The following is a 26,739-nucleotide window of genomic DNA, read 5'->3' on the forward strand; positions in this document are numbered from 1 at the left end:
TGAAAGGGCAACAGGAACCATTCTCTTCCTCAACTCGTTTTTCTCCAAGAACAAGGGTTCAGGAACGAGAACAATGACCAACAATTAAAAATACTTTCTAACATATTCACTACCGAACAAACGTGACCACTCTTCAAAAATAGGTTTCATTGGGTGTGAAGTGTTCTGGGGCACAGCAAGTTCGTGCAAGGGGTATTTGTCAGATTTGCTTTAAATATTACCTTTATTTGTCACATGTGCATCCAAACCTACAGTGATCATAAACACAAGAGATTTTTCGGGTAGGTACACCTCGAAGAGACTTCACAGTGCAGTAGCAAACCCCCAGCTTCTTGTGCTTACCCTGAAGAAGTTTAAATCTTTCGATGGGTGTTCAATGAGACCCTCCCTCGCAGTTTGTTTTAACAGTGATATAGATTTATATTTAACATCAAACATCCAAGTGAAGAGTGATACGTCATCATGTAATAGACTGTGTGAAATTTGGCCTACCTGGAAAATATGTTTAAACAATGCACAGGTCAATGATTTACCGGGCATCTGCGCTACTCGCACACTTCCCAACACCAGGTTCGCTTCCGCGAGGGAACCCAGGTGCAGAGCGTGAGGTGGCGAATTTTATTTACATCGCTGCGCACTGACGTACGGACCAATGCTGCCGGGTTGCCATGGTTGTCGTGTGCGGCATGACGTCAGACGTCGGATTGGATACAGTGTATCGGGTGAGTGCTGGCTGGATAATAGCGCGGTGCTTGTGAATGGGACGTTTCTTAGCGGGTTGTCTCGGCTCTGGTCACTGAGTTCCGTACTCTGCCTGTGTTCTGCGAAGATACCATGCTACGAAAGCACGCCACAGTTGACCACCCGTAAATCCCCCCTCCCCTTCCCACGGCGACCGACAACCACAATGTCTAGGAGGAAACAGAGTAACCCCCGGCAGATTAAACGTGAGTTTGTTGCTTCGATTCTGCTCTTCTGATCACTTTACAAACTCTCTCGCTGTCTGTCAACTATAACAACGCCTTGCCGTCTCCCTTACGAGCTTTAAAACCATTCGTTTACAGGCAGGTGTTCATAATTCAGATATGAAGTAGAAAACACGGGATATTTTTAATAGTCGACCTCGACAGAGAGCCAATGCCTGCTTAATACAAGCTAAAAATAATTAGGCACATTTACTTATCAAGTATATTTTTATATATCGCAGTAACAAACGCCAGATCATGACACTAGGTTTTCCCATTTTAAAATATGATTTTAATTTCATTTCTTTTCAACTGTTTTTTTAAACTGATGACGACTTTTTTTCTCTGGTAGAGGAAACATAGAACAAAAGTGGAGCTTGTTTGACTGTAGACTGGGTGATGAGAAAACACGATAAGCCGGAGGCTTGATCTAGGTCCTGATATAGATTGCCAAGTGCGATAACAGTTCTTATCAGTTCGAACCAGACTGGAGAGGTACCGAGTGGGACGGTTATACAAATACAAAGAAATATAAACGCGAAAAAACAAGACTGCTGATGTAATCGATTCCATCGTTAAGCTATTAATGCCATTGATTCCTTTAAATCTAAAATAGAGAGATGGTTGGAGTAGTGTGAGGAAAGGCGTACAAATGTCTCAGTTTTTAAAAAATATATATTCCACCTGGAATTAGTCTAAACTCCAATTTTTCACTTGTTATTTTCTTAAGAACTGTACACCTTTGACTATAAGACTGGTATACAGCTGTTAGGATCCAGGTGCCGGTTATTTCTTTTTCAAGAAAAAAGTTGTTTTGATGTAGCGATATGGGAAAATAGATGTAGGATATTACGTAACGTTGGCAATTTATTAAGAAATTTACTTTATAAAAGATAAATAACTTGGGTTCTGAAGCTTTGCTGCAACAGAACATACTTTTCTGAAGCAATGTTTAATGTAGCAGGTTATTTGGATGGAATGCCCACGTCTCAGGTACTGTAAATTAATTTTTTTTTTCAAAAATTGCTTGGTAGTCATCAACATTATGTGTAGCAAAATTGTTTCCAAAATGTACGAACTGTATTTGCATTTAGCTGGTTAACCGATGTTTTAATTCGGGATTGGAATAAATCGACAGGAGAACGTTTCAACAAAAAATAGTTGCGATGAAGATAAAGAACGGATCAATTAATGTTCGGAATGAGCATTAGACACGAGGTATTAGACACGTTTTTAACTTGATTACCATTTTGAGTTTTAAAACAGTGTGACAGTTGTTTTACAGAATGGTCAGAACATGTGAAATAGGCCGTTCGGCCTGTTGAGTTGGTACCAGCTCTGTAAGAACAATTAACTAGCACCTTTCCCCATAGACATCCAAATTCATTCCTTTCAGATACTTTCTAAGTTCCTTTTTGAATGCTACAATTAAATCGGCACCAACGTCTACCCCTAGCAGTTCATTCCAAGCTCTCAAAAAAAATCCCTCATCTCATTTTTGGTCCTTTTGCCAGTCACCTTCATTCCCTGTCCCCTTGGAGAGACAAGAGACTGCTGATGTTGCAATCTGGTGCACAGTTCTATAACCTACGTCTGGACCTTCCTGCCAGTGGGAACAGTTTCTCTCTGTATACTTTGTTAATACACTTAATAATTTTAACTATCTCTAATGGATCTCCTTGCAATCTTATCTTTACCAACAACCCAACTTTTCCATTCTTAACACAGAACTGAAGTCTTCCCTACTTGGAGACCAGTTTAAATTATTACTACATTCCCTTTCATTAAGTGCAGCTTTCATAATTGGTGCAATATTCCAGTTCTGATTGAAGCATTGTTCTACAAGGTTTCATCATGACTGTCCTATAAAGCTCAGGCCCTTAACAACTTGCTCAACTTGACTTGCTGTTTTCAATGGAACATGCCCATGAGCACACAGATTTCTGTTCTTCTACCAGTTTTGAAATTGCACCCTCTGGTTGATCTTGTTTCTCATTCTTCCCATCAAACTGCAACACTTCATATTTCTCAGTGTTAAATTCAGCTGCCACATTTTCCCCATGTGTCCAGCCTCTGTATGTCAAGTGCAGCATTGTTTTAACCACGTGACACAAGTTGACCATGTTATTTGAAAGGATTCATAACAGTTTGTAGAGCTTTGAGGCTTGATTGATGGTGCTGCCCTGCTCAATTAAAATGTATATCATGCTTCTTATGATGAATATTCTGTTTGTCTGATGAAGTTACCTTTGAGCTGGATTTGAGCAGCTTGCAGTCTAGCTGAAGCCAGAGAACACTACAATTAACTAAAGTGTTATAATCTAATTACAGTATTTTCTCAGCCATCCGGCATCCATGGGGAATACACCAGTTGCATGAGAATTGCTAAACAAAAATACATTGCTCTTAACCATACACTTGGATTCAATGCAAAAACCATTAAATAAATTGCTGTAATGTTTGACACTGCACTAATATATTGTAAGACTAAATAGTATTAATATAAACCACAGCATATATAACTCAAATGAATGACTACTCACCATTACATATAATCCAAATTTTCAAAAAGGATGTCATTGCTAATCGGCAACAACTGCACCGTCCTTGTGTATCAATGTAACTAAAGTTGTATTACTAAGTATTTAAAAAATTAACTAAATATTCAATTTTTTTTACCAGTTGCATTATAATTATGTATTCACAAATACCAGATATACAAGATGTTACTGTAGAAAGAAATGGTTGTTCTGAAAGAAAGATATTTTACTCTTTATTGGACTTCAGTCTGAATTTATTTTACAGATTTCTATGCACATGTGATCTAAGGGGTTTGTACTAAAACAATCTGACAATTTCTTTAAAAATCACATGTAAAATTAGTGTAGTTGTATATTGTTCAGATTAAATGAAAGTGAAAATGAATGATCTCTTTAGAAACATAGATTGGTGCTAATTTGTAAAAATGTTTGTTAACCACAGATTACTGAAACAGTTGCCAATTGTCCCCCAGATTTTTAAAATAACAGACACTGGCCAAACATAGAAGTTGGTTCAATATTCTCAGCTGCTTGTGCATATTTTTTTTGGAATGCATATTGTCTTCTCTATCTTAAAGACACATGTGTGGAATACAGTTATTCTCTCCTATTGCAAGGATAATGCTAAATGCTACCTGGTAAAATGATTATGTTTACTAGTGCACTATTGATAAGGTTTTAGTTTGCTTAGTATGAGGTGTTATAGTTGGGGAATATACTTGCTTTTAGCTGCGTCCTTATGTGAAAATAATTTAATAATAACTAAAGTTACCATTTATCATTTAGAGAGTATTTTAATATTCACCTTGTAAACTTTGTTTTAATATAAGAATATCTTGTATCAGCTACATTGTGAAAGCAAAGAATGTAATGTACTTGAGATCATGCATTCTTCATAATTCTACAATGTGTCTTTTTAGTTTTTTAACCCCCATTTCCTAATGCTTTGTTCTTTTTGCTTCATTTCTTTCTGTGGTCTGTTATCAAAGGTTGCAGGGTATTTGGTTGCTGTCCTTGATTTTCTTTAATTTCAATTATTTTTCTCTTTTTGCCTCATTGCTTTCTCTAACTGGCATTGTAACATTATCCTTTTGTTTCCCCTTTACTTCAAGCACAGTTCCTTTTAATTATATTTTTCTGTTATTTTTAGGAGGAATGGGTTCTATATATTTCTGTTCCTCTCTTTGTCTATACAGACCTCTTTATTTCCACACTTTGTTGCTTTCACCATCAGTGCTTTTCCCTTCTCTTGTACTCTGAGCTGCATAACACACTCTTAGTGTAGGCCTCATGGGCAGGTTTGCTATATGATAATGCAGAAAGTTGAACTGGCCCCATTACTATGAAGCGATGGTTGCCTTGATAAACTTTGATAATGGTACAGATAGCAAGTACTAAGCGACCAATGGTCGAGCCTTGTCCTCCATTAGCATTCCGCTCCAGTAATCTGCACAGCTCTGACAATCACTTCTCCATTTCCACTCCTCCAGTAGATAAGAATGGAAATACTGACTTCATGGGAGCTGATTAGGGTGTCTGGATTTCTCGATAATACCTTGATAAATTATGTTTCTTTTTTTTTTAAAAAGGGGGAGAGTTAAAACTTCACATCTATTTTTTTCCGCTCAATGTGTTTTATTAAAGGAGCTTCCAGTCCGGTTGTGTGAAAAAAACTGTGATAAAAAGCAAAGATAAGTGTTGGACTGTTTTGTGTAGGAGTGCATATCAATGTTATCTATCTTTTTTTCACTTTACTGAGCAGCCTGTTGTTTTTAGCCTTATCACACTCCACCAAAATGCCAGGGAGAAAAAACTGCCTGGATTATTCATTGCCTGATGATAACATTTTTTTAATCTTTTTTTACATAAAATTAAATTTTTCAAATTGGGTTTGAGCAAACAAGGTGAATGTTCTTGTAATAAGATACAGCATGATTGACTGTCTGTCCACAGGAGAATGAGCACACTGTCTTCCAATCCCTTTTGTGTTTAAAAAAAAACTATTAATTTTGTACTGGAAATGTTAATTGAATGAGAGCTTTTTAAAAAAAAGAGAATTGAGGGTTTGGAATTCTTCAGAATAATCATGGCAAGGAGATTTTTTCCATCAAATATTTCTTCTTTGGCGAAACAAATAAGTTTTTAGACTGTTTTAGTGATGTGTCCAGTTGAGAGACTGGAAGAGTTTGGCTTTCTGATTGATGGAAACCTGATATATTTGTGAGGTCTTATTTTTCCATGTAGTATTATTAAGTGACTTCCCACTTGTATCTTCAAATTCATGAGCTGAACTGAGTCCTGTGTGCTGAGAACTCTGTTCTTTTTCCACTTGCAACTTGTTTCTCAGGCTGTATCTGTCTCCTGCCTTTCAGGGTGTTGTTCATGGTCAAAAGGGGATATTCCTAGTTGTCTTTCCTCCAAAAATGACTCAGAATAAAATATCCGGAATTTTGTTTATTATGGAATAGAAACAAAATGGGACTTAATTAACTGATGTGATATTACAAGGCTTTGATTAAAAACAAAAAAATATATATTTGGGGAGGGGGGGGGGGAAGAGTAATGCTATTTTACAGTGTCATGAGCATTTCTAGAAAACCAGCAAATCATCTCTGATTTGTCTCTTGTAGGATGATTTGGATGATTTCATAGCAAATCTCTTTTAATTCACTTTGGGCATGATTTCAGTAATGTCACCACTGTTATCACTGACTTAGCGAAAACAACAAAATAAAAATTTACAGTACAAGTTAGGTGATGCATCCACTTGTTGGAATTGTTTGGTAATAGGAATAAAATTAAATGGATGGGATGCTAGATAGATTCTGGGATATTGCATGACATTGTCTCTGTGTACCTTTCCAGTCTGGTCAACATTATAATTTTTATTTTAAAATAAATTTTGATGGAGGAATGTCCAACAGTAATGTGTATTTCTGTATTTCCTGACAAAGGTCTGTCCCTGTCTGAGTAGTTCAGGATTATAATGGAACTGTTAGAAACTAGATGGCTCACTATAGAGGAAGCAGCTTAATTATGTTGGCACATTAGTGTCTGTTTGGATTTGACCTAATTATCTGTTTTTGGGAGGTCGTTGCAGCACCTCCTAGAAAATCGTAATGCAATGAGGCTAAAACAATATGGTTTTATGAAAACTATCTTGAAAGATATATTCTTGATGATATAACTAAGGAGGTGATTAAAAAGGAACCAGTGCATTATATTTGAATTTGCAAAGACAGTCGATAAACTGCTACAGACGGAGTTACTTCACATGTATTGAGGGTTATATTTTAGCTTGGAAAGACGATTAGTTAACAGAGAAAGCAGAATAACTGTACCTTGTGTGTAATCAGTGAGATGAAATATGAATGTTGGTGTTCAGAGAGATCTTGGTATTTGTGTGCAAGAGCACCAGAAGGTGTGCATGGCAGTACCATGAGTAATGTGGAAGGCAAGTTCATTATTGCCTCTTTTTGTAAGAAGTAATGACTTCACAACTAGGGAGTTCTTGCTGCAACTGTGACAGTGCTTTGGTGAGATTGCACATGGTTTATTGTGTGCAGTTTGGGCCTCTAAACTCAAGAAAGTGCTGTGAAGGTTCATGTGATTGAATGGTTTATTGTCACTGATATAACTCATGAAATTTGTTTAGTGACCACGGTACAATGCCGGACTAACAAAGACACAATAAAAACAGTGCAAAAGAGGAACAGTTTGTAGTGTCAGGGGTTCATGGATGGCTCAAAAATCTGTTGGCAGAGGGGATGAAGTTGTTCCTAAAATGTCGGGTTTGGGTCTTCAAGCTCCTGTACCTCCTCCCTGATGTAATAATGAGGAGAGGGCATGTCCCAGATGGTGTGGATCCTTAATGATGGATGCTGCATTCTTGAAGCACTGCCTCGATAGTGAGTGGTTGTGTGCCTGTGATGGAGCTGGCTGAGGCTACAAGCTTCTGAAGACTCTTACAATCCTGCATTCGACAGTGATGCAGCCAATCAGAATGCTCTCCATGGAGCCTCTGCAGACATTTGCTTTGGCTATGTACCAAATCTCCTTGGATTAAGGTCTGTGTGGAACAATTGAGTAGCTTGGGCTATACTATTGGTAGGTTAGAAAGGCATGAGGTAGAGGGATCTTACTAAAATAGTATATGATTTCTGAAGAGGTTTTATATGGTAGATGCATTGAGGCTGATCTTGGGGTAAAGGTTAAAGTTATAAGGCATGGAAACAAGCTTTTTGGTCCACCATGTAGGTACCCATTGGCATTAGTCCTACCTTCCATCAATTGTTCCATGGCTTTCTATACTGAGTTGATTGAAGTGCTCATCTCAGCATTTAAATGCATTCTCGACTCAGCTTCCACCGTTCTCTCAGGCATTCACCATCCTCTGAATACCCCTTAGATCCACACTATGCCCTTTACCCTGTGTCCTCTAGCTTTATCTGCCTCTTATCTTGGGAAAAATTTCTGCTGTCACCCCCCCCCCCCCACCCCCATTTACCTCATAATTTAGCATTTCTCAATCTTGTCCACTCTTAAAGTCGTCTGCTGCAGGGAGAACACACTTGGCCTTTCCAGTCTTCCCTGATAACTGAGAAGTTCCTTCTCGGACAATATCATGGCGACTCTCCTTTGCACTGTCTCCAGCACTGTTACATCTTTCCTGTAGTGTGATAACCGGAACTGCTTTCACTATTTCAACGAAGATCTGAACAATGTTGAAGCATAACCTCCCTGCTATTTTCCTCAACATCTTAAAAGTGAGGGCCTGTATCCCACATGCCTTCTTAACCATAGACCGAGGTCCCTCCGTTTCTCAGTACTCCCTAGGATCCTAACATTTGTTGTGGATGTCTTAGTCGCATTAGTACTCATAAAATGCTTCACCTCACAAAGGTGTGTCCATTTAAGGTTGAAATACTGGTGATGTTCTTCCCTACGGATAATGAATATTTTTAAGTCAGAGGACTAGGAATGCTGAATCATTAACATCTCACGGGCTGAGAGAAGTTTCTTTGGGAAAAGGAGGTGCAGTGTCTTGCAGGAATCGGGGAAGAAAGAGGATTTGAGGCCGATGTTCAGATCAGCAATAATTTCACAAAATGGTGTGCTGGAAGGTTGTGTGACCTACTGCTATTCCTGAACTCAAGATCCGACAAATGCTGGAAATCCAGAGCTACACGCGGAAAATGCTGGAGGAGCTCAGCAGGTCAGGCAGCATCTATGGAAATGTATAAACAGCCGATGTTTCAGGCCGAGACCCTTCATCAGGACTGGGAAGGAAGGGAGAAGTTGCTAGAATAAGGTGGTGGTGGGAAGGAAGGGAGGACAAGCGAGAAGGTGATTGGAAATGCCAGGTCGATGGGGAGGGGGGATTGAAGTAAGAAACTGAGAGGTGATGAGTTGAAAAGGCAAAGGGCTGGAGAAGAAGGAATTCTTCTGAATTCTACTCCTGAATGTCATTTCTTATGTTCATCCAGTTAACATACCAAATCAAAACAGATAGCTACTTTGACTAAGGGGATGGAATACTGTGCTATATTTCAATTATTAGTTTAAAAGAAAGCATTTACAGACATGACAGAGGCTTAAGCTCTAAGTACAATTCAGTATTGGGAGCTAAATCTTTCTATAATTGTTGCAGTGCACTATTGCACTCCTAGGGCAAGTTTAATAGAAGTAGTTGACAACAAAAGATTCTCTGTCTCAGTTACAGAGCACTCTATTCTGCAGCAGTTGTATTCTTCCACTTCAGGAGTCATTGTGATATTACTTCTCAATAGGATTAAATTTGAGATTTATTTTCAGAATAAATACATTCACATAGTTTACTCTGAAATATTGTGCTCAGTGTTGGTGATTTCAACCTAGTAATTGCTATGACATCACCCAGTAGACACAAGACTGAGCCAACAAATGAAGGAAAATTCCTACTTAAATCATAGTGGATACTATATTAGCTCACATTTCCCAGTTGGCCCTTTTGGAATTGTACTCTTCGATGCATTCATGGGGTTTCAGTTCCATTTAAGTGAGACTAGATAAAACTGTATAAAAAATGAGACAATAACAGGTTTCAGAACATCCCATCTTTCCCAGTGTTCATAAGTCATGAACTCCAAAAAGCATTTCCAAACTCTGCCATGGAAGATAAGGAAACAGACAGATAGGTGCACACAGAAAGGCCAGTGCCTAACAAATCGTCCCAAGACAGAAACTCGCTGTAAAGCTGAGCACAAGAATGTGGTCAATTGCTGGGTTGCATTTGGGATTTCACAAACAACAGATACTGTTTCTGTCTTGCACCATGGGCACAGAAAACGTGTATAGTTTCAGCAGTGCTTGACTTGGATTGCCAAATCTTGGAGACCATAGTTTTGAAGACACAATTTTAGGATAATATCTTAAAAGAGCTACTAGTGATACTTTTGACCTACTCACTTTCCCTCCCACCAACTACCACTTTCCCATCATCCTCTTTCAAAGAGTCAAGTTTCTGTTCTTCAAAACCCAACTTTCATTTGCTATTGATTTATGACTTTCTAATGTGTGCCTCTATTGAGTAAGCAGCCCACATTGTATTGTTGTTGTACCTTATAGATTGCCATGTTCTATGTTTCAAAATACTGACTTCTTAAATTAACTTCATTGCTCTCCACTGCAACATAAACTAAACTGGGGGGAAAATTGATTTATGATTGGATAAGGCAGTTAATAAATGTAATATAGTCAGTATAGCAGGTGTTCTGAAATAGTATTCAGCCTGACAAAATATTCATCATCTGTACAGTATCCTACTGTACAAAGACTGAAACAAAATACTCCATGAAAAAAAGGCTATTATCAAACAATGAATAAGATATATCCTGAAGTTTTCTGGTGCAAGTTAAGCTAAGAAATTATAATTACTATTTAACTTGTGCTGTTAGGAGTTTCTTCCATATTCTTTCACGTTTTTGTTTAATATTAATACAGCAGGGTTTGCTGACCCAATTTACAAAGTACTATAAATGCAGTGAAACTTGGTTTCTGGTGATTATTCTTTAGCTTGTGTTTTCCTGTAGCTAGTTAATTTACATTCACTCCTCTTTGCATTTTCTTTCTCCCTTCTGCTTTCCTTCTCCATTTACAGACTTTATTATGAATAGGGAAGTCCCCTACTTCTTTTAATCCTTGCAGTTTTAATTCAATATTTGAGTTGTTCTTTGTAGTTTGATACATCCGTTCTTACCTGCTTTTTTATGTCACATATTCCTTACGTTGTCTTTTGTCATTCAGCTTCTCTCTCTGAAACAACTGATGGGAGCTGTATTGTGTGTTCTGGAAGCCACATATTCTCAAGTGAAACAATCTATTGTAATCTATCACACTTTTATCTGTACTATCTGAGAACTGAAAATGGCCTGCCCTTGCAATGGCGCCATGCTTGTAAGCTGATAAAGTTACAGAGTTCACTGGTGATGAATGTTAAGTAACTACACCCTCATTAGATAGGATATGGACTTGGCAGAAGGACTAGGTATTTGAAACTAAGCTACTCTGCATCTTAATCACTGGCTTTCTCAGGGCTCCTCTCAATAATAGCCCTCTAACATTATTGAATCAAGCAAGTCTCGAAAGAAACATTTATTCTGATCAAAATGTGTAAATTAATCAGCATATCTATTTAAAGATCTTCCTTCTATTTGCTATTTAATCAGTTAAAAAATAAACTAAATGGCTGGGTTGCTATAGATACGTGATGGAAAGGTCAAACTGAGTTTGCCTTATCATGATACAGACAGTTACTAATTAGAGATAGGTATTGGATTGGCAAAGTCTAACAGCATTTCTACCCATTATCAATGATGCACACCAGTGCAATATTAAAATTATCTGCAGTCTCTGAAGGTACAAGTAAACTGAACACACCTAATGTTAGCTTTTAAATGAGTCATTTGATATATGTCAGGCTTTAAATTGAGAGATCCAGAGTTCCTCTTAAGACTGTTCATAACATAACAGGGCACTTTCTTTTTAAAGAAAAAGTTGTATATTATTTAATTTTGTTTTTATGCTTCAGAAATTGTTTATAATACAGAATAGCATCACTTGAAATAGTTCATTTTAAAACATTTCTTCAAAATAATGTTCTTTGTGAAGCATAAATTAAAACAGGTGCAGATGGTACATTTTGCTTCAATAAAAGGTTTTATCTGCAAGCGACTTTTTCACACTCTTAGAAGGGGAAATATCAATTCACACAAGATAAAAAGTTGCTAGCTTATTAGTCTGCAAATATTGCTCAAATGTAAAGAATTGTAAAATTCAGCAGATAGTTAAATTCACTTTCAATAAGTCTATGTCATTGATATGAAACCAGGGATCACTTTGAGACTTTGTATTGTTCTCAATGTTATCTGAGTAAGTGACCAGTTACAAGTTTGAACTGCCTGTCCATTTTTTGAAGCAAAATAATCCATATTTTATATGGTTGTATATGGTGACATGTATGTCTTTTTACTTTTTCTTTTAATTTTACTTTCAACTATATTAGTCTTTTTGCACAGGGGCAATAAATAAATAGAAAAGTGAAATGACAGTTGCTGTTAAATTTGGCAGAATAGTGTGTTTAATTTACATCCCATTTATAAGATACAATTAATCATATGTACTGAATTAATGATGCTTGTGTTTTTTAGCATTATTGAATAATACTAAAGCTTTATTTTAATCAGTCTATTAACCATTGACGTCTTTTGAATTGTGAGGAAGAAATCTGAAGATTGGATTTGATCTGCTTTCTACTTTTATTTTAATATGGAGTATTTATACATAAATCTTTTAATTTGACAGAGGAAAGGTCTTTGCATTTTTTTTCCACTCTTCTCTTCCTCATAGTGAGTGTAATTGGCCTGAAACGTCACAGTTTATTCATCTCCATAGATTCTGAGCTCCTCCAGCATTTTGTGTGCGTTGCTCTGGATTTCGAGCACCTGCAGAATCTCTTGTACTCGCGAATTTCAGCTCAGCTTTGCCTCTAAGCCAGGGGTTTAGAGCAGTTAGGTTTCTTCAGTTGAAATGAATTGATTTCCTCATGCTATATGTTTTAAAATTTACAACAGTAAAATGAAGATTTGTTACGTTCAGCAAGAAGGATAATACTTAGCAGGTGGATAGCAATAATAGAATTTATGAGCATCAAAATATGTCCTTTTCTTTTCATTTACGCGACGTGGATGTTGCAGCATTTGTTACTGCCCTTACAGAGTTTTGCTGCTTTTTACTTGTGTTTACCTTTATCCCTGCAAAAACTGTAATTGAAATGGCAAATTTCTGATCTCCTCTTAGTGTTTGCAATTGTTCTTCAGCCTATAGTGGCATTATGGAGAAGTAGCCTGAGGGTTGTCACCCTCCTAAAAATCAGCATGGGGAATCAACTCTGAGAGGCTGAAATTCCATCCTACTGCTATTTATCAGATCTTGATGCAAAAACATCTTGTATCACTTAATTGTTTTTATCTATTTTGATCTGACAATGCTTTTACAAAAGTCAGGCAGTGACGCTTCCTTTGTAAGCAAAAGGGATATTGGCAAGTTTATTAAATTAATTTAACTCCTTATTACATGTTAGTTCCCAACTGAGAATTCTGCCGTTTTCCTTTGTAGTCATCTCAATCTCTACCTCCATTTACTGTTCTTGTCTCTTAATCTCACTGCTTCCTAAACCTCTTGCCCTTTACCAACTTGTTGACCTGTGGCATGTACTTAATGACCACAACCACGGATCGATCTGCACAATAGACAACAATTCTATGCCACTCATTATAGCTTTCATCTCTGCTCCTTGTAAGCCATCTTGTTCCAATGCAATTCCCATACTGCTTCTTACATCCTGTTAACTACATTGGCTTTGAGTTTAGTGGTTTAAAATTTAAATTCTCATGGCTTTTTACCATATTGCTGTAGCGTCCACCTTTAGAACTTGTCATTCCAAAATACATGATTTGACTTCTGCCACATGCAAATCTCTCCCTAGTCCACCATTGGCAGCCAAGTCCTCAATCATCTGAGCTTCACACTTGGAAGAGTTTCATTCATAAAGCCCTGTACCTGTTTACATCTATACCAATCTGAAACCCTCCATAAACAATTTATCCTTTTAATTCAATCCACGGAGAGTTTGCCTGAGCACTTAACAATTGTATGTTGTTACCAGAACACTCAAATGGCTCTGACTAATCCATTTGAGTAGAGGATGACAACAGTTCAGAGTGTGTCTGGGAATCTTACCTGCAAGGGTTCCAGAGGTTCCACACTGAAAACTGCGTAATAATGAGTATATTCGGAATTCAAGGTAATCTTCTGACTTGGATTGAAACATTTTCTGAAGAGAAGAGGCAGATTGTAAAAAAAAAAATTTGAGATATTTGATGGGAGCAACATTAAGTCAGGAAGATGGGAGCAGAGGTTGCTGTGGGACTGAGATGAAGTGAGTGGATGAAATATGGGAAAGTGAAGCATAAATCACATCATTTAATTCTTGGAAGGATAAGTGAGCTAAAAATTAGGAGCTGGATTACCTATTGCCCCTGCTCCACCATTTAGTGAAGTCATGACTGCTCTAACTGTAATGCAATCCTGCATAACCTTTCAGCCTGTCACATAACAAGGTTCTATCTCCCTCTGCCTTAAAAATATTAAGACTCTGCTTCCACTGCCCTTTGAGGAAGAGTTTCAAAGACTCAACCCTCAGAATTTTTGTTGTCTTATCGCAGGATTATAAGGTAAACCCCTTATTTTAAAATTAAACCCTATTTCTGTATTCTATCACTCCATTTTTTGCATGTGCCTTCTCAAGACTTTTCATGATCTTGCTCATTTCAGTTATCTTTCACACTCGTAAGCTTCAGTAGATAGGCTAGCTTGTTCAATCTCTCCTCATTCAACAAACTACTTATTCTAGGTATCAGTCTAGAAAACTTTCTGTGAACTTCCAACATATTTGCATCTTTCTTTAAATAAAAAGACCAGTGCTCTACACAATACTCCGGCTGTGATGTCATCAGTTTTCTGTATAATTTGAAGCTTAGCATCCCTAATTTAGAATTAATTTTCCCTGAAACAAACAATAATATTCTTTTAGTTTGTGTAATGATTTGCTGTACTTCCAAATTAGCCCTTGCCAGCTTGTGCCCCGTGTGACGTCTGCATCTTGGAGCTCTGCAATATCTCACCATGGTGTGAATATATGGCTTCATTTTTGTTCTGCAAAAAAAGGATAATTTCACAATTTTTTTCATTATACTTTACAAGATCATTTAACCTATTGGTATATCTATAGCCTCCTTATGCTCTCTTCACAATTTATCTTTACATCATCACCAAATATAGCGACCATATCTTTGGTACTATCATTCATGTAATTTGTATGTGCTGTAAGAAGCTGGGGCTACAATACCAATGCCTGTGGTATCTTGGACATCTTGTCAACCAGTGGAAAAAAAATTCAATTTTACCTACTGTTTCCTGTTAGTCAGCCTAATGTCTTGCCTTACCGAAATACGGCCTATAATATTATGAGCTTTCATTTTCCACAATAATCTTTGTGGCATCTCATCAAATATTATCTAGAAACTTAAATATATTGTAATATGTTAAATTGCTCCTCTTTATCCGCAGCATCTGTCTTTTCATCAATAAAATCCAGTAAGTGGGCTAAACATGATTTCCTTTTTATATGACCATGTTGATTTTACCTGAATTTGTCAAGTGCCCTAATAGCTTCTGAGATTTTCTCAATGACACTTGTTAAGGTAACTGGCATATAGTTTCATGCTTCTATTTTCCATTTTTTGTATGACTTTGGGTACTTTCTAAATTACATAAAAATAAGATTATTGGTAGTGCAAAGAGAAGTAGAAGACAACATACACAAATTACTAAAACCATTTATCATCAATTGTCTCTGGTGATTCCTATAATATTGTAAGACAGTTTGTCTGATATTCAATCCTGGATGAGCCATTGACCTTTACACCAAGAATAGTATTTTAATGGAGATAACTTGTTTTCGATATCTGATATAACTTGCAAAGGGCAACTATATTTTTCAAAAGTCATGAAAATCAGTGGATACTTGGGGTTGCACAAAAACAAACAGCTGCAGATGTTGGAAATCTGAATTAAAAATTTAAAATACTGACCGGACAAAGAAGGTAAATCAAACTCTGTGGAGAGTGGAAAATAGTTAATGCTGCAAGCCGATTAGAATTAGTGAAAGGTTTGATGTATGCTTGGCAACCTGAGAAGTCAACTTTGAATGAAATGCTGGTGCGATTCAATGTGAAAGCAGTGATAATGCTTATTTTAACAGATGGTGAGAACATTAGCTTAGAGAACAAATAGTCAGTTTTTAGGAGGAGTCAGTGAGGAATTCACAATTATTGTCCAAATTTGCCACAGGAAACTACTATGAATGCCGGATGTCTCAAATTAATATTGTTGAAAATGTTAATTATGTGAAATTGTTGTTCCTACTGTTGTATCTGGAATATGGGAACGTAACTATTGAAGATATGCCATTGCCCTTCAAGACTAGCCTTCTCCTCATCTTTCTTGAATTCTAATGGGATATCTGACCAGAACCATCAAACCTGTTTCTCTCTCCATGGGTATTATCTGATTTGAATATTTCCAAAACCTTACCTCAGAATCAGGTTTAATATCACTGGCATATGTCGTGAAATTTATTAACAGCGGCAGCAGTACATAAAATACATGGTAATATAGAGAAAAAAAATTACACTACGTGTATATATGTGTATTAAATTGTTAAATTAAAAATAGTAGTGCAAGAACAGAAATAATTTTTTTTTAAGTGAGGTAGCGTTCATGGGTTCAACCTATTTTTATTTCAGAATTCCTGTATCCACCATGTTTTCTTTGGTTAGATCTCAGCTGACATGTTCCCATCCATTCCAATGGCTGTTTTTTCTCTTCACTATTAGCAATATTTCTAAATTTGTGTTATATGAAAACATCCAAGTAGTGCCCAGTAGTTCCCAAATTGAAATTCCTAACTAATGATGAAAAAATTAATGATTATATAATACAGAGATGACCCTAGGAGTAGTGACCCTTGTTTATTCATCCTCAAAAACAACAGTTCTACTTATTAATCTCATTAATCTAGACCAGCTATACAGAGACCTAGACTAATAATTTGGAGTTTACGTTCATATCATCTTAAGTTTGTTGGAAGTTTAAAGTCCAATTATATTTAGACTGGAAAGTTTATCTGTTAAGGCAATAAAGTTATTGTTTAAAAGTCCATCATCTTCACTGATTCCCTTTAGGGAAGAAAATACAATCTGTACTTGGTTTGGCCTTTGTGTCACCTGACCCATAACGTGTAGTGAGACATAGGCCTGTTGTGTCTATCTGCTTTCAGCCTTCAGGAATGGTCTACCAAGCCAATAGGTTCAAAGGTAATTAGGAGTGTATGTACGTGTAGTAAATGATGCGGGAAAATAAAATGCACTGCCCTCAGTCCACTATTATTTTATCAAATAACTCAGTCAAGTTCATCAAACACAGTTTGTCCTTGAGCAACAGACAATTTGCTGGAGGAATTCAGTGGGTCGAACAGCATCTGTGGGAGGAAAGGAATTGACAGCCTTTCAGGTTGAAACCATGCATCGGACAGTTTGTTCTTGGTTCAAGATTGTGCTGGTTCAAATTGTAATTAAGAAACAATAATTAGGTTAAAATTAGTGTTTTCCGGTGAGTAACAGGTTCACTGGCAAAATTTATTCTTCCTTTTAGTAAGGTGAGGATGCACATTTGAATGCTTCCAGCCCTTTGGAACTAACACTATATCTAAGAATTGTTGCAAGACCATGGCCAAAATCTCTACAGTTTCTATTTTTACATCCCTCTGCAACCAATGATGAATCCCATCTGAATGGGTGACTTAATTAAGACCTCTAATGCGGCTTTCTATTTCTTTGATCTCACTCAGTGTTCCATTTTTCTTCTCGTTGAGTGAAGGAGCAGGAATAGGCAGGTTGGCCCACCAAGTATGCTTTGCCATTTGGTCTGCTCCCTGAATTTTGAGACTGTGACCCTCAGTTTTAGTCTCATATGCCAGTGGAAGCAACTCTCCTGCCTTTATGTTACCTGTCCCTTTCATAATTTCTGTAAGATCTCCTCTCATTCTTTTGAATTCCATCAACTCAATCTCTCCTCATAGGCTAAACCCCTCATCTGCAGAATCTACCCAGTGAACCTCCTCTACACCACCTCCAGAGGTGTTCTTCACAATCAAGGAAACTAGAACTGCATGCAGTGCTCCATGTATAGCCTCACCAGTCCACATAACCTCCCTGCTCCTAAATTCAATAATGAAGGCCAGTGTTTTATTTGCATTCTTGATGACCCATTGCACCTGTAAGCCAGCCTCCTGTGATTCATGTTCAAGCCCTCCAAGTGCCTCTGCACAACAGCATGCTGCAATCTTTCACTATTTAAATACTGATCTGATTATGCTATTTTTCCTTCCCAAGTGGATGACCTTGCATTTACCAGCATAGTACTCCACTCACCAACCCCTTGCCCACTCTCTTAACCATGGTGAAATGGTGTTTGTTTATAACGATGCTGATAAATCCACCCTTTCAGTACACGATCAAGACCTTCATTCTTTGATTATACATTGTTCCTCTATTTTCACTAACTTCCATTCATTACATATGTGAGGTCACTGCTCAGAACTGTCTGTGGTGCGCAGAGGCCTGCGCGTTGCCTGTGAACCTTCCCAGTGCCTTGAGGAATTTTCCATTTGTTACATCATGTCAGAGCTCAAAAAAGTTTAGGGTTTTGGAATTTGAGATAAGGGCTACTCACCCTGTAAACAACAGCTATCTGTTACCTTCTACCCACTGTGCTCATTATATCGTCAATGAACTCCAATAATATTGTTGAACTTGCCTACCCATCATGGATCCGTGCTGCTTCTGCCTGATAGAATGATTTCTGTCTAGATGACCTTATGTTTCCTCTTTAATGATAGCTTTAATCATTATGCTAACCAGCTTGTAGTTACCTGCTTTTAAACTTTAGCAAATCCTCTTCCATGGTAGTCATTGATACATAAGAACAGAAGTAACAGGAGCAGGAAATGGCCTGTTGAGCCTGCTCCGCCATTCAATAAGATTAATGCAAATTACTGAACCATGTTTTCTTGCTCCATTACGATCCATTGGTCCTCTGTCAACTGTTCATGTGCTTTTAGAAGGTGTTTGTATCTAATTTTATTCTATCTCTTCAATTTCCTACTCTTGTTTTTGTTTATATTCAGCTTGCCTTCACTCTTCTCCAAATTCTTCATCCGTGAGTCTTTGACTTTGGTTTCCCTTCCTTTTCTATTTGTTGGATTCTTTTTATATTGTATCCAGACCATTCTCTTTTTGTTTAATGGTGCTATTATATTTCTGCTTTATAGTCTTGAATCAATTTTGTTGGGAAAAAAAGCCCTCCTGATTTTACTGATATTAGTTTTCCTTCAATTAACTCTTATCATCTTAAATGGCATCTTGACCTCCTCCATTATTCCTGAATTAGGCTCTAACCAGGATATCCTATATTTCATTCACTTCGATTATATCTTGCAGAGCTCCCTCCCTTATGGGGATTGGAATCAAGTATATACTCTCAAATATGCTTGAAATCTTTTCCTCTATAATTCAATCAATACATTATTAGACATCAGTGCAGAACTATTATTTGTTTACATTCTAGTAGGTGCTGCAAACGCATTCTTAATTTAGTAAATAAATATTTTCACTGGATGAAGTTAAATGAGCTGAATAGTTTTTGAGACAATCTGATAGTTTGCCAATCAGCTGTGCTTCTGAATTTAAATTATTCAGCTTCCATGGTGAGCTTTAAACTTGTTTCTGAATCAAAAGCATAGACTTCTAGACAATTGCCCTGGTAGATTAAAATCTGCCAGTCCCCTTTAAATTCTCACATCAATAATTTTCTGTTTTTCCATCTCTCAATAATTCTGTGTCTCTATCTCCTTTATGTACCAAGTAGTATAATAGCTGCTGTATTGTTTCGCAATGCTTCAAAAAAACTCATGAAATCTGATGTTGAAATTGCACTGAGGAGATTACAAGGTCAAAAAGTAGTGAACTGGAACAGATTTTTATTGCAGATGATTATGTTGTGTGGTTTTTTTTCTAGTTTGTGAAGAAATCGTTTGTTGTGTAAGTCTTTAATTTACTTTCAGAGCAGTTTGTACAGTACATTATGCATGCATGATGCAGGTTTCTGGATTGCTACAAGTTGGCTTATGTGCATGTTACAATCCAGGATTTTGGTTACAAGCCATTCAAACAGGCTGGGAACCTGAACATACGAGACACCTAGCTGTTTTCTGATTGTGCAACAAGAACTGAAAATACACTTGGATTAAGATGTTAACTGCCCTGTGTTATCACCAGTCGGATCATCAGTTGAACTGCCACCTGTCTTTAGGAGTTTCAGCTGCTTATGATCAAGACTCCCTCGAGGCAGTGGGCCAGTAGTGCTAAAGCACCACCTCCCACTGGTGAGCTTAAAAACTTGGCATCTGCTTCTATCAGAGTTGTTGGTCGCTTCCATGCAACAGATAGTCTACTCTTCAGGTGCCTACTGAAGGGTTTGCAAAAGATGGATACACTGTCTGACTATCTGCCCCTCTGGACGTACTTGGCCCACACCCATGATGATCCTGTCTCTGCTGCCTCAGCTACAGCCCTACTGGTTGACTTGATCTCTCTTCTCGTGAAGCCAAAGTCGTGCCGCCACTTCTGGAAAGTGAATGCAATAAAGCCACAGCAACCTACTTCAAATGGGTAGCATGAGACCTTCCACCCTGTCTCTGCACTCTGACCTTAATTCTGCATACTTGGCTAACTTATGCTCATGGGCTTCATCGGTGTTGTCTTCCCAGGAGACTGAGTTCACCAATAACCACTTCTCTACTGGTGTCAGACCATACGATTAGATCTGGACACAATGTGGTGAAAGCTATTTGTTCCGGCAGCTGAAGCAGCAGAGACAGGATCATCATGTACATCCAGAGGGGCAGATAGTCAGACAATGTATCCATCTTTTGAAAATCCTTCAGTTCATACTAATGTGCTCTCAACTTGTTCTAAAAAAAGTACTGTAAGATGGTTACCTATTTCCTGAGTGCTCATCTTTTAAATAAAGGGAGGGAAAAAGTGTAATTGTGATAGGTATATGAGCAAAGTCACAGATAGTGTGTTTATGATAATCAACCCAAGATGTTAATTTTACTGGAGAACAAAGGGTGAAATGCAGAATTCACATGAGCCTTTTGATTTTTCTTTGGAAGAAACTGGAAACATTTTCTCAATTTGTATTCCCTTGTGCCTCTTAAACTATTTTATAAAATTATGTTTCTTGTTGAAGTTGTTGTTACTATAATAAAAGTATGTGTAAAGAATATGAAAAGGTTCCAAATGGAAGTAAAGTTGTTAAGAGTTGAGATATTTATCGTTAACTTCAGTATTTTAAGACCATGAGACCTAGAAGCAGAATTAGGCAATTTGGCCCATCATGTCTGCTCCACCATTCCATCATGGCTGATTTATTATCCTTCTCAGCCCCATTCTCCTGCCTTCTCCATGTAGCATTTAATTCTCTGATTACCGGTAATCAAGAACCTATCACCCTCTGCCTTAAATATACCCAATGACTTGGCTTGCACAGCAGTCTGTGGCAATGAATTCCACAGATTCGCCGTTCTTTGGATAAAGAAATGTTTCTCTCATCTCTGTTCTTAATGGATGTCCTTCCATTCTAAGATTGTGCCCTCTGGTCCTGGACCCTTGCACTATAGGAAATGTCCTCTCCACATTCACTCCATCCAGACCTTTCAATATTAAATTGGTTTCGATGAGATTCCCCATGCCCGTTCTTCTGAACTCCAGCAGGTACAGGCCCAGAGCCATCAAAAGCTCCTCATATGTTAACCATTTCATTCCTGGGATCATTCTTGTGAATCTTCCCTGGACTGTCTCTAGTGCCAGCATATCCTTATCTAGATAGGGTGTGCAAAATTACTCTCAATACTCCTAGGTACGGTCTGGCCAATGCTTTAGAAAGCCTCAGCGTTATATCCTTGCTTTTGTGTTCTAGTCCTCTCAAAATAAATGCTAGCATTACATTTGCCTTTCTTACTGCCAACTCAACCTACAAGTTAACCTTTAGGGAATCCTGCATGTGGACTCCCAAGTCCCTCTGTACCTCTGATTGTTGAATTTTCTCTGCATTTCTAAAATAGTCCACACCTTTATTCCTTCTGCCAAAATGCAGGACCATGCACTTCCCTACATATATATTCCATCTGCCACTTTGCCCATTCCCCCTAATTGTCGAAATCCTTCTGCAGATACCCGGCTTCCTCAACACTACCTGCTTTTCCACCTATCTTTGTAGCATCCATGAACTTGGCCACAAAGCCATCAGTTCCTTCATCCAAATCATTGACATGCAACGTGAAAAGAAGCGGTCCCAACACCAACTTCTGTAGCATACCAATAATCACAGGTAGCCAAACAGAAAAGGCCACCTTTATTCCCACTCTTTGCTTCCTGCCAGTCCACCAATCATTGTAGTACATTTCCCATAATGCCTCGAGCTCTTATTTTATTAAGCAACCTCAAGCGTGGCACCTTGTCAAAGGTCTTCAGAAAATCCAAGAAAACAGCATCTACTGACTCTACTTCGTCTATCCTACCTGTTGTTTTCTCAAAAAAATACCAACAGCTTGGTCGGGCAAGACTTCCCTTTTAGAAAATCATGCTGACTTTGGCCTATTTTATCATGTGCTTCCAGATTTCCTGAAAACTCATCCTTAATAATAGTCTCCAACACCTTTCCAACCACTGAAGTGAAGTCAGGCGAACTGGCCTATAATTTTCTTCTTTCTGCCTCCATTCCTTCTTAAAGAGTGGAGTGACATCTGCAATTTTCCAGTCCTAGAACCATCCCAAGATTTGGTGATTCTTCAGTGATTATTGCTAATGCCTCCACAGTCTCTTCGGCTATTTCATTCAGAACCCTAGGGTGTAGTCTATTTGCTCCAGGTGACTTACCTACCTTCAGACTTTTCAGCTTCCCAAGCACCTTCTCCTTAATAATAGCAACTACACTCACTTCTGCCTCCTGACACTCTCACATTTCTGGCATTCAGCTCATGTCTTCCACAGTGAAGACCGATGCAAAATACTTAAAGTTTGTCCACCATTTCTTGGTTCCCCCATTACTACCTCCAGCATCATTTTCCAGCAGACCAATATCCATTCTCGTCTCTCTTTTACTTGTATATCGATAAAATACTTTTTATATCTTCTTTTATATTATTGGCTAGCTTACCTTCATATTTCAACTTTAATTTCTTTATGGGGGTTTTAGTTGCCTTCTGTTGGTTTTTGAAAGCTTCCCATTATCCACCTTTCAACTAACTTTTGTTTTATTATATGCTCTCTCTTTTGTTTTTATACTGTCTTTGACTTCCCTTGTCAGCCATGGTTGCCTCAGCCTCCCTTGGGAATACTTCCTCATTTTTTGGCTGTATCTTTCCCTGCCTTTGGAATTTCCTCCCATAAACAACTGATGGCTGTTCTGCCATCATCCCTGCTCGTGCCCCCTTCCAATCGACTTTGACCAACTTCTCTCTCATGCCTCTGTAATTCCTTTTACTGCACTGTAATATTGATTAATTTGATTTTAGCTTCTCCTTCTCAAACTGCAGGATGAATTCTATCATATTATGATCACTGCCTCCTAAGGGTTCCTTTACATTAAGCTTCCTAATCAAATCTGTGTCATTATGTAACACCCACTCCAGAATTGCCATTCCCCTAGTAAGCTCAATCACAAGCTGCTCTAAAAAGCCACTTGGTAGGCATTCTACAAATTCCCTCTCTTGGCATCCAACATCCAATGGATTTCCCCAATCTACCTGCATATTGAAATTCCCCATGGTTATCGCAACATTGTCTTTGTTGCCCACTTCCTAGCTACTGTTTGGAGGCCTGTATATAACTCCCATCAGCGTCTTTTTACCCTTGCAGTTTAACTCTATCTACAAGGACTCTACATTTTCTGAGATTCTTTGTCACCTCTTTCTAAGGATTTGATTTCATTTTCTACCAACAGAGCCACCCCACCACCTCTCCCTACCTGCCTGTCCTTTGCATGCAATGTGTGTTGGTGGATGTTAAGCTCCCAACTATGATCTTTCTGTCATGACTCAGAGATACCCACTGTATCATACCTGCCATTCTTTAACAGTGCTACCTTATTCCATATACTGTGTGCATTTAAATATAACATCTTCAGTCCAGTATTCATCACTCTTTTTGATTTTGGCCCCCTTTTACACTTTAACTCATCCCACTGACTACAATTTTTGCCCTATCATCTGCCTGTCCTTCCTCACAGTCTCACTACACACTCCATCTACTTGTATGCCAATCAATCAACCCACCCTCAGCCCTATCATACCAGTTCCTATCCACCTGCAAAGTATTTTAATCCCTCGCAAACAACTCTAGCAAACCTGCCAGTAGGGATATTAGTCCCCTTTGGGTTCAGGTGTAACCTGTCCTTTTTATAAAGGTCATACCTTCCTCAGAAGGTATTCCTCAATGAAGGTATTCCTCAATGAACCAGAAATCTGAAACCTGGCCCCATGCACCTCTTCAGCTGCACCATCTGCCAAATCATCTTATTCTTACCCTCAATGGCACATGGCACGGGCAGCGATCCAGGTCCTGCTTTTCAGCTTTCTGCCTAACTCCCTACATTCTCTCTTCAGGACTTACTCCCTTTTCATACCTATGTCATTGTTACACATATGTACCAATATGTGGCTTCAGGCTGTCAACCCTCCCTTTTTAGAAAGCCGTGGACCCAGTCTGAGACATCTCTGACCCTGCCACCTGGGAGGCAACTTAACATCTGGGTGTCTCTTTCACATCCACAGAATCTGTTTTCTGCTCCTATAATTTTGGAATCCCCCATCACTACTGCATTCCTCTTCTCTCACATCCCTTCTGAGCCACAGAGCTGGATTCAATGCCCAAGACTCGTTCACAATGGTGGATTGTCCATCCACTGATAGTATCCAAAGCAGTATGCGTATTATTGAGGGGAATGACCACGGGTACTCTGCACGCTCTGCCTGTTCCCTTTCCCTCTTCTGACTGTCTTCACTTTATGAAGACTATGTGAAAGGTACTTTGAAAATAAGATTATCTGTTTATCTATTCAGATCTTCATTGCAATAGTTTCCTTCATAATACAAGCCATCGGGATTTTAAAATCATTTAGCATGCCACAAAGTATTGCAACAAACACCATCTTATTAGTAGTTCCATTTGCTGCAGCAGTCCAGAACTTTTTATGGTATTCAATAGATGCCAGCTGGTGACATCTGATATTTGAAGATTAATTAACCAAGCATTTTGGAGTATCCGGCTAGAAATGAAATTTGAAGCATTTCATGATTAGCATTAAGATGAGTGCACAATATCAAGCTTCCCACTGAAGCTTCAACTTCATTCAGGCCATGAGGTTGGGTGTCAGATTAATGTGAAAATTTACTTACAATTGGAATTTTATTTTGTAATTATCACCAAAATGAGAGAATGTACAATTGCATGCATTCTAAAAATAATGTGAAATGTATCAACTGTATACAAAACTGAGTTTATTGTCATATGTAGAAATACAGGTGCAACTAAAACGTACTTGTAGCAATATCACAGGCATACAAAAAAAACAAGAAAATCAGATTAGTATTAAATATTACTGACCACCTGCAAGTGAACTGCTACCTGGGAAAAGGATTTTCTTTCTGTTCTTTAAATGTGTACATTCTAACTAACTGTTGTACCATAGCTCCAGCTCTTAAATGGATCATGTCTCTCAGGATCTGTGTTCTGGTCCTCAATGTAGATTCTAAATGCATTTTTCTCCTCATTTCTTCTGGTGAATCTTTAGTTTTAATTCAGTAAAGAGGACTTGAACTGAAGTTGGCATTCAGAATGAAGTGATGCCATTTAAAGATCATAGTGTTGGGAGGAGTGTGACAGACAGCAGTTGATAGGAATTCAGCACTGCTGATGGGCACAGTGTCTTTCTGTTTGATAGAACTGCTTTTACATGGAAAACATCTGGTAAAGGATGGTTCCCTTATTTTTAGAAATGCAATAACTCTTATGAGCAAGTGTTTGGGGTGAATCTGCACAGCTACAGTTTTCAGAGATCTGCTTTCTAGTGTCACCTGCTTTTTAAATTCCATAATACGATCGGTTCACTGTAGCTTTCTGTGCTTCCTGCTTTACCACAGGCCATGAGGATATGTGTATCCTCTGTGGTTTGACCCTTCTTTCACAAATATCACTTTTGTCATTTAATCATCTTACAGTCTCTGTCTCAGCAGTACCTTTTTCTTTCTCTTCCCTTTTCCTTGGTTTTCTTCTCTTTATAGGCTGTTCGTCTGTAACATTTCACAGTTCTAACAAAAGATCACCAAGCTGACATATTAGTGCTGTCCTCTTTACATTCATGCTACATAGTTGTGGAGTTATCCAGCCCTTTCTGTTTTTAACTTAAGAAACATTGAAGTAATTATCTCATTGGGAGCACTATCATACATTTTATCAAGCAAAGAAAGGTGAGATTCTGGATAATTGAGCAGTTTGTGGTAATTAGTAATATTGCAATTAAAATTAATTGTCTTGAACTGCCCTGGACAATTAATGGAAAGGGTTCTTGGGATGGACCAAATTGTTCATCTCAGTGCGGCAGTACAGTTTTTAACTATTTGAGGAAGTGTTCGAAGACCAAGAGCTCAAAGTTCAAAGTACATTTATGTCACCATATACAACCGTGAGATTCATTTTCTTTTGGGCATACTCAATAACTCCTAATAGAATGATAACCATAACAACTAATGTACAGAAGATAACAACCTGTGCAAATACAAGAAGAAAGAAATAATAAGAAATGAGCAATAAATCTCGAGAACATGAGATGAAGAGTCCTTGAAAGTGAGAACATTTCAAGGATGGGGCAAGTCAAGTTGAGTGAAGTTATCCCATTGGATTCAAGAGCCTGATGGTTGAGGGGTAATAACTGTTCCTGAACCTGGTGATTTA

The 26,739-nt window shown here is 38.0% G+C and overlaps 1 protein-coding gene across 4 annotated transcripts in view; it reads left to right on the top strand.

The window, feature by feature from the left end:
* Window positions 1-691: 691 nt before the first annotated feature.
* The window catches only part of zfpm1 (zinc finger protein, FOG family member 1), a 205,190-nt gene continuing 179,142 nt past the window's right edge, over window positions 692-26,739 (top strand). For 3 of the 4 annotated variants that reach the window (XM_073070198.1, XM_073070200.1, XM_073070201.1), the window contains exon 1: window positions 733-947. In XM_073070198.1, the coding sequence (XP_072926299.1) occupies window positions 908-947 (40 nt within the window). In that variant the 5' untranslated portion in view covers window positions 733-907. The other variant, XM_073070199.1, reaches the window with a different exon arrangement.

The sequence above is a fragment of the Hemitrygon akajei genome, chromosome 17 (assembly GCF_048418815.1).
Source record: "Hemitrygon akajei chromosome 17, sHemAka1.3, whole genome shotgun sequence".
Taxonomy (NCBI): domain Eukaryota; kingdom Metazoa; phylum Chordata; class Chondrichthyes; order Myliobatiformes; family Dasyatidae; genus Hemitrygon; species Hemitrygon akajei.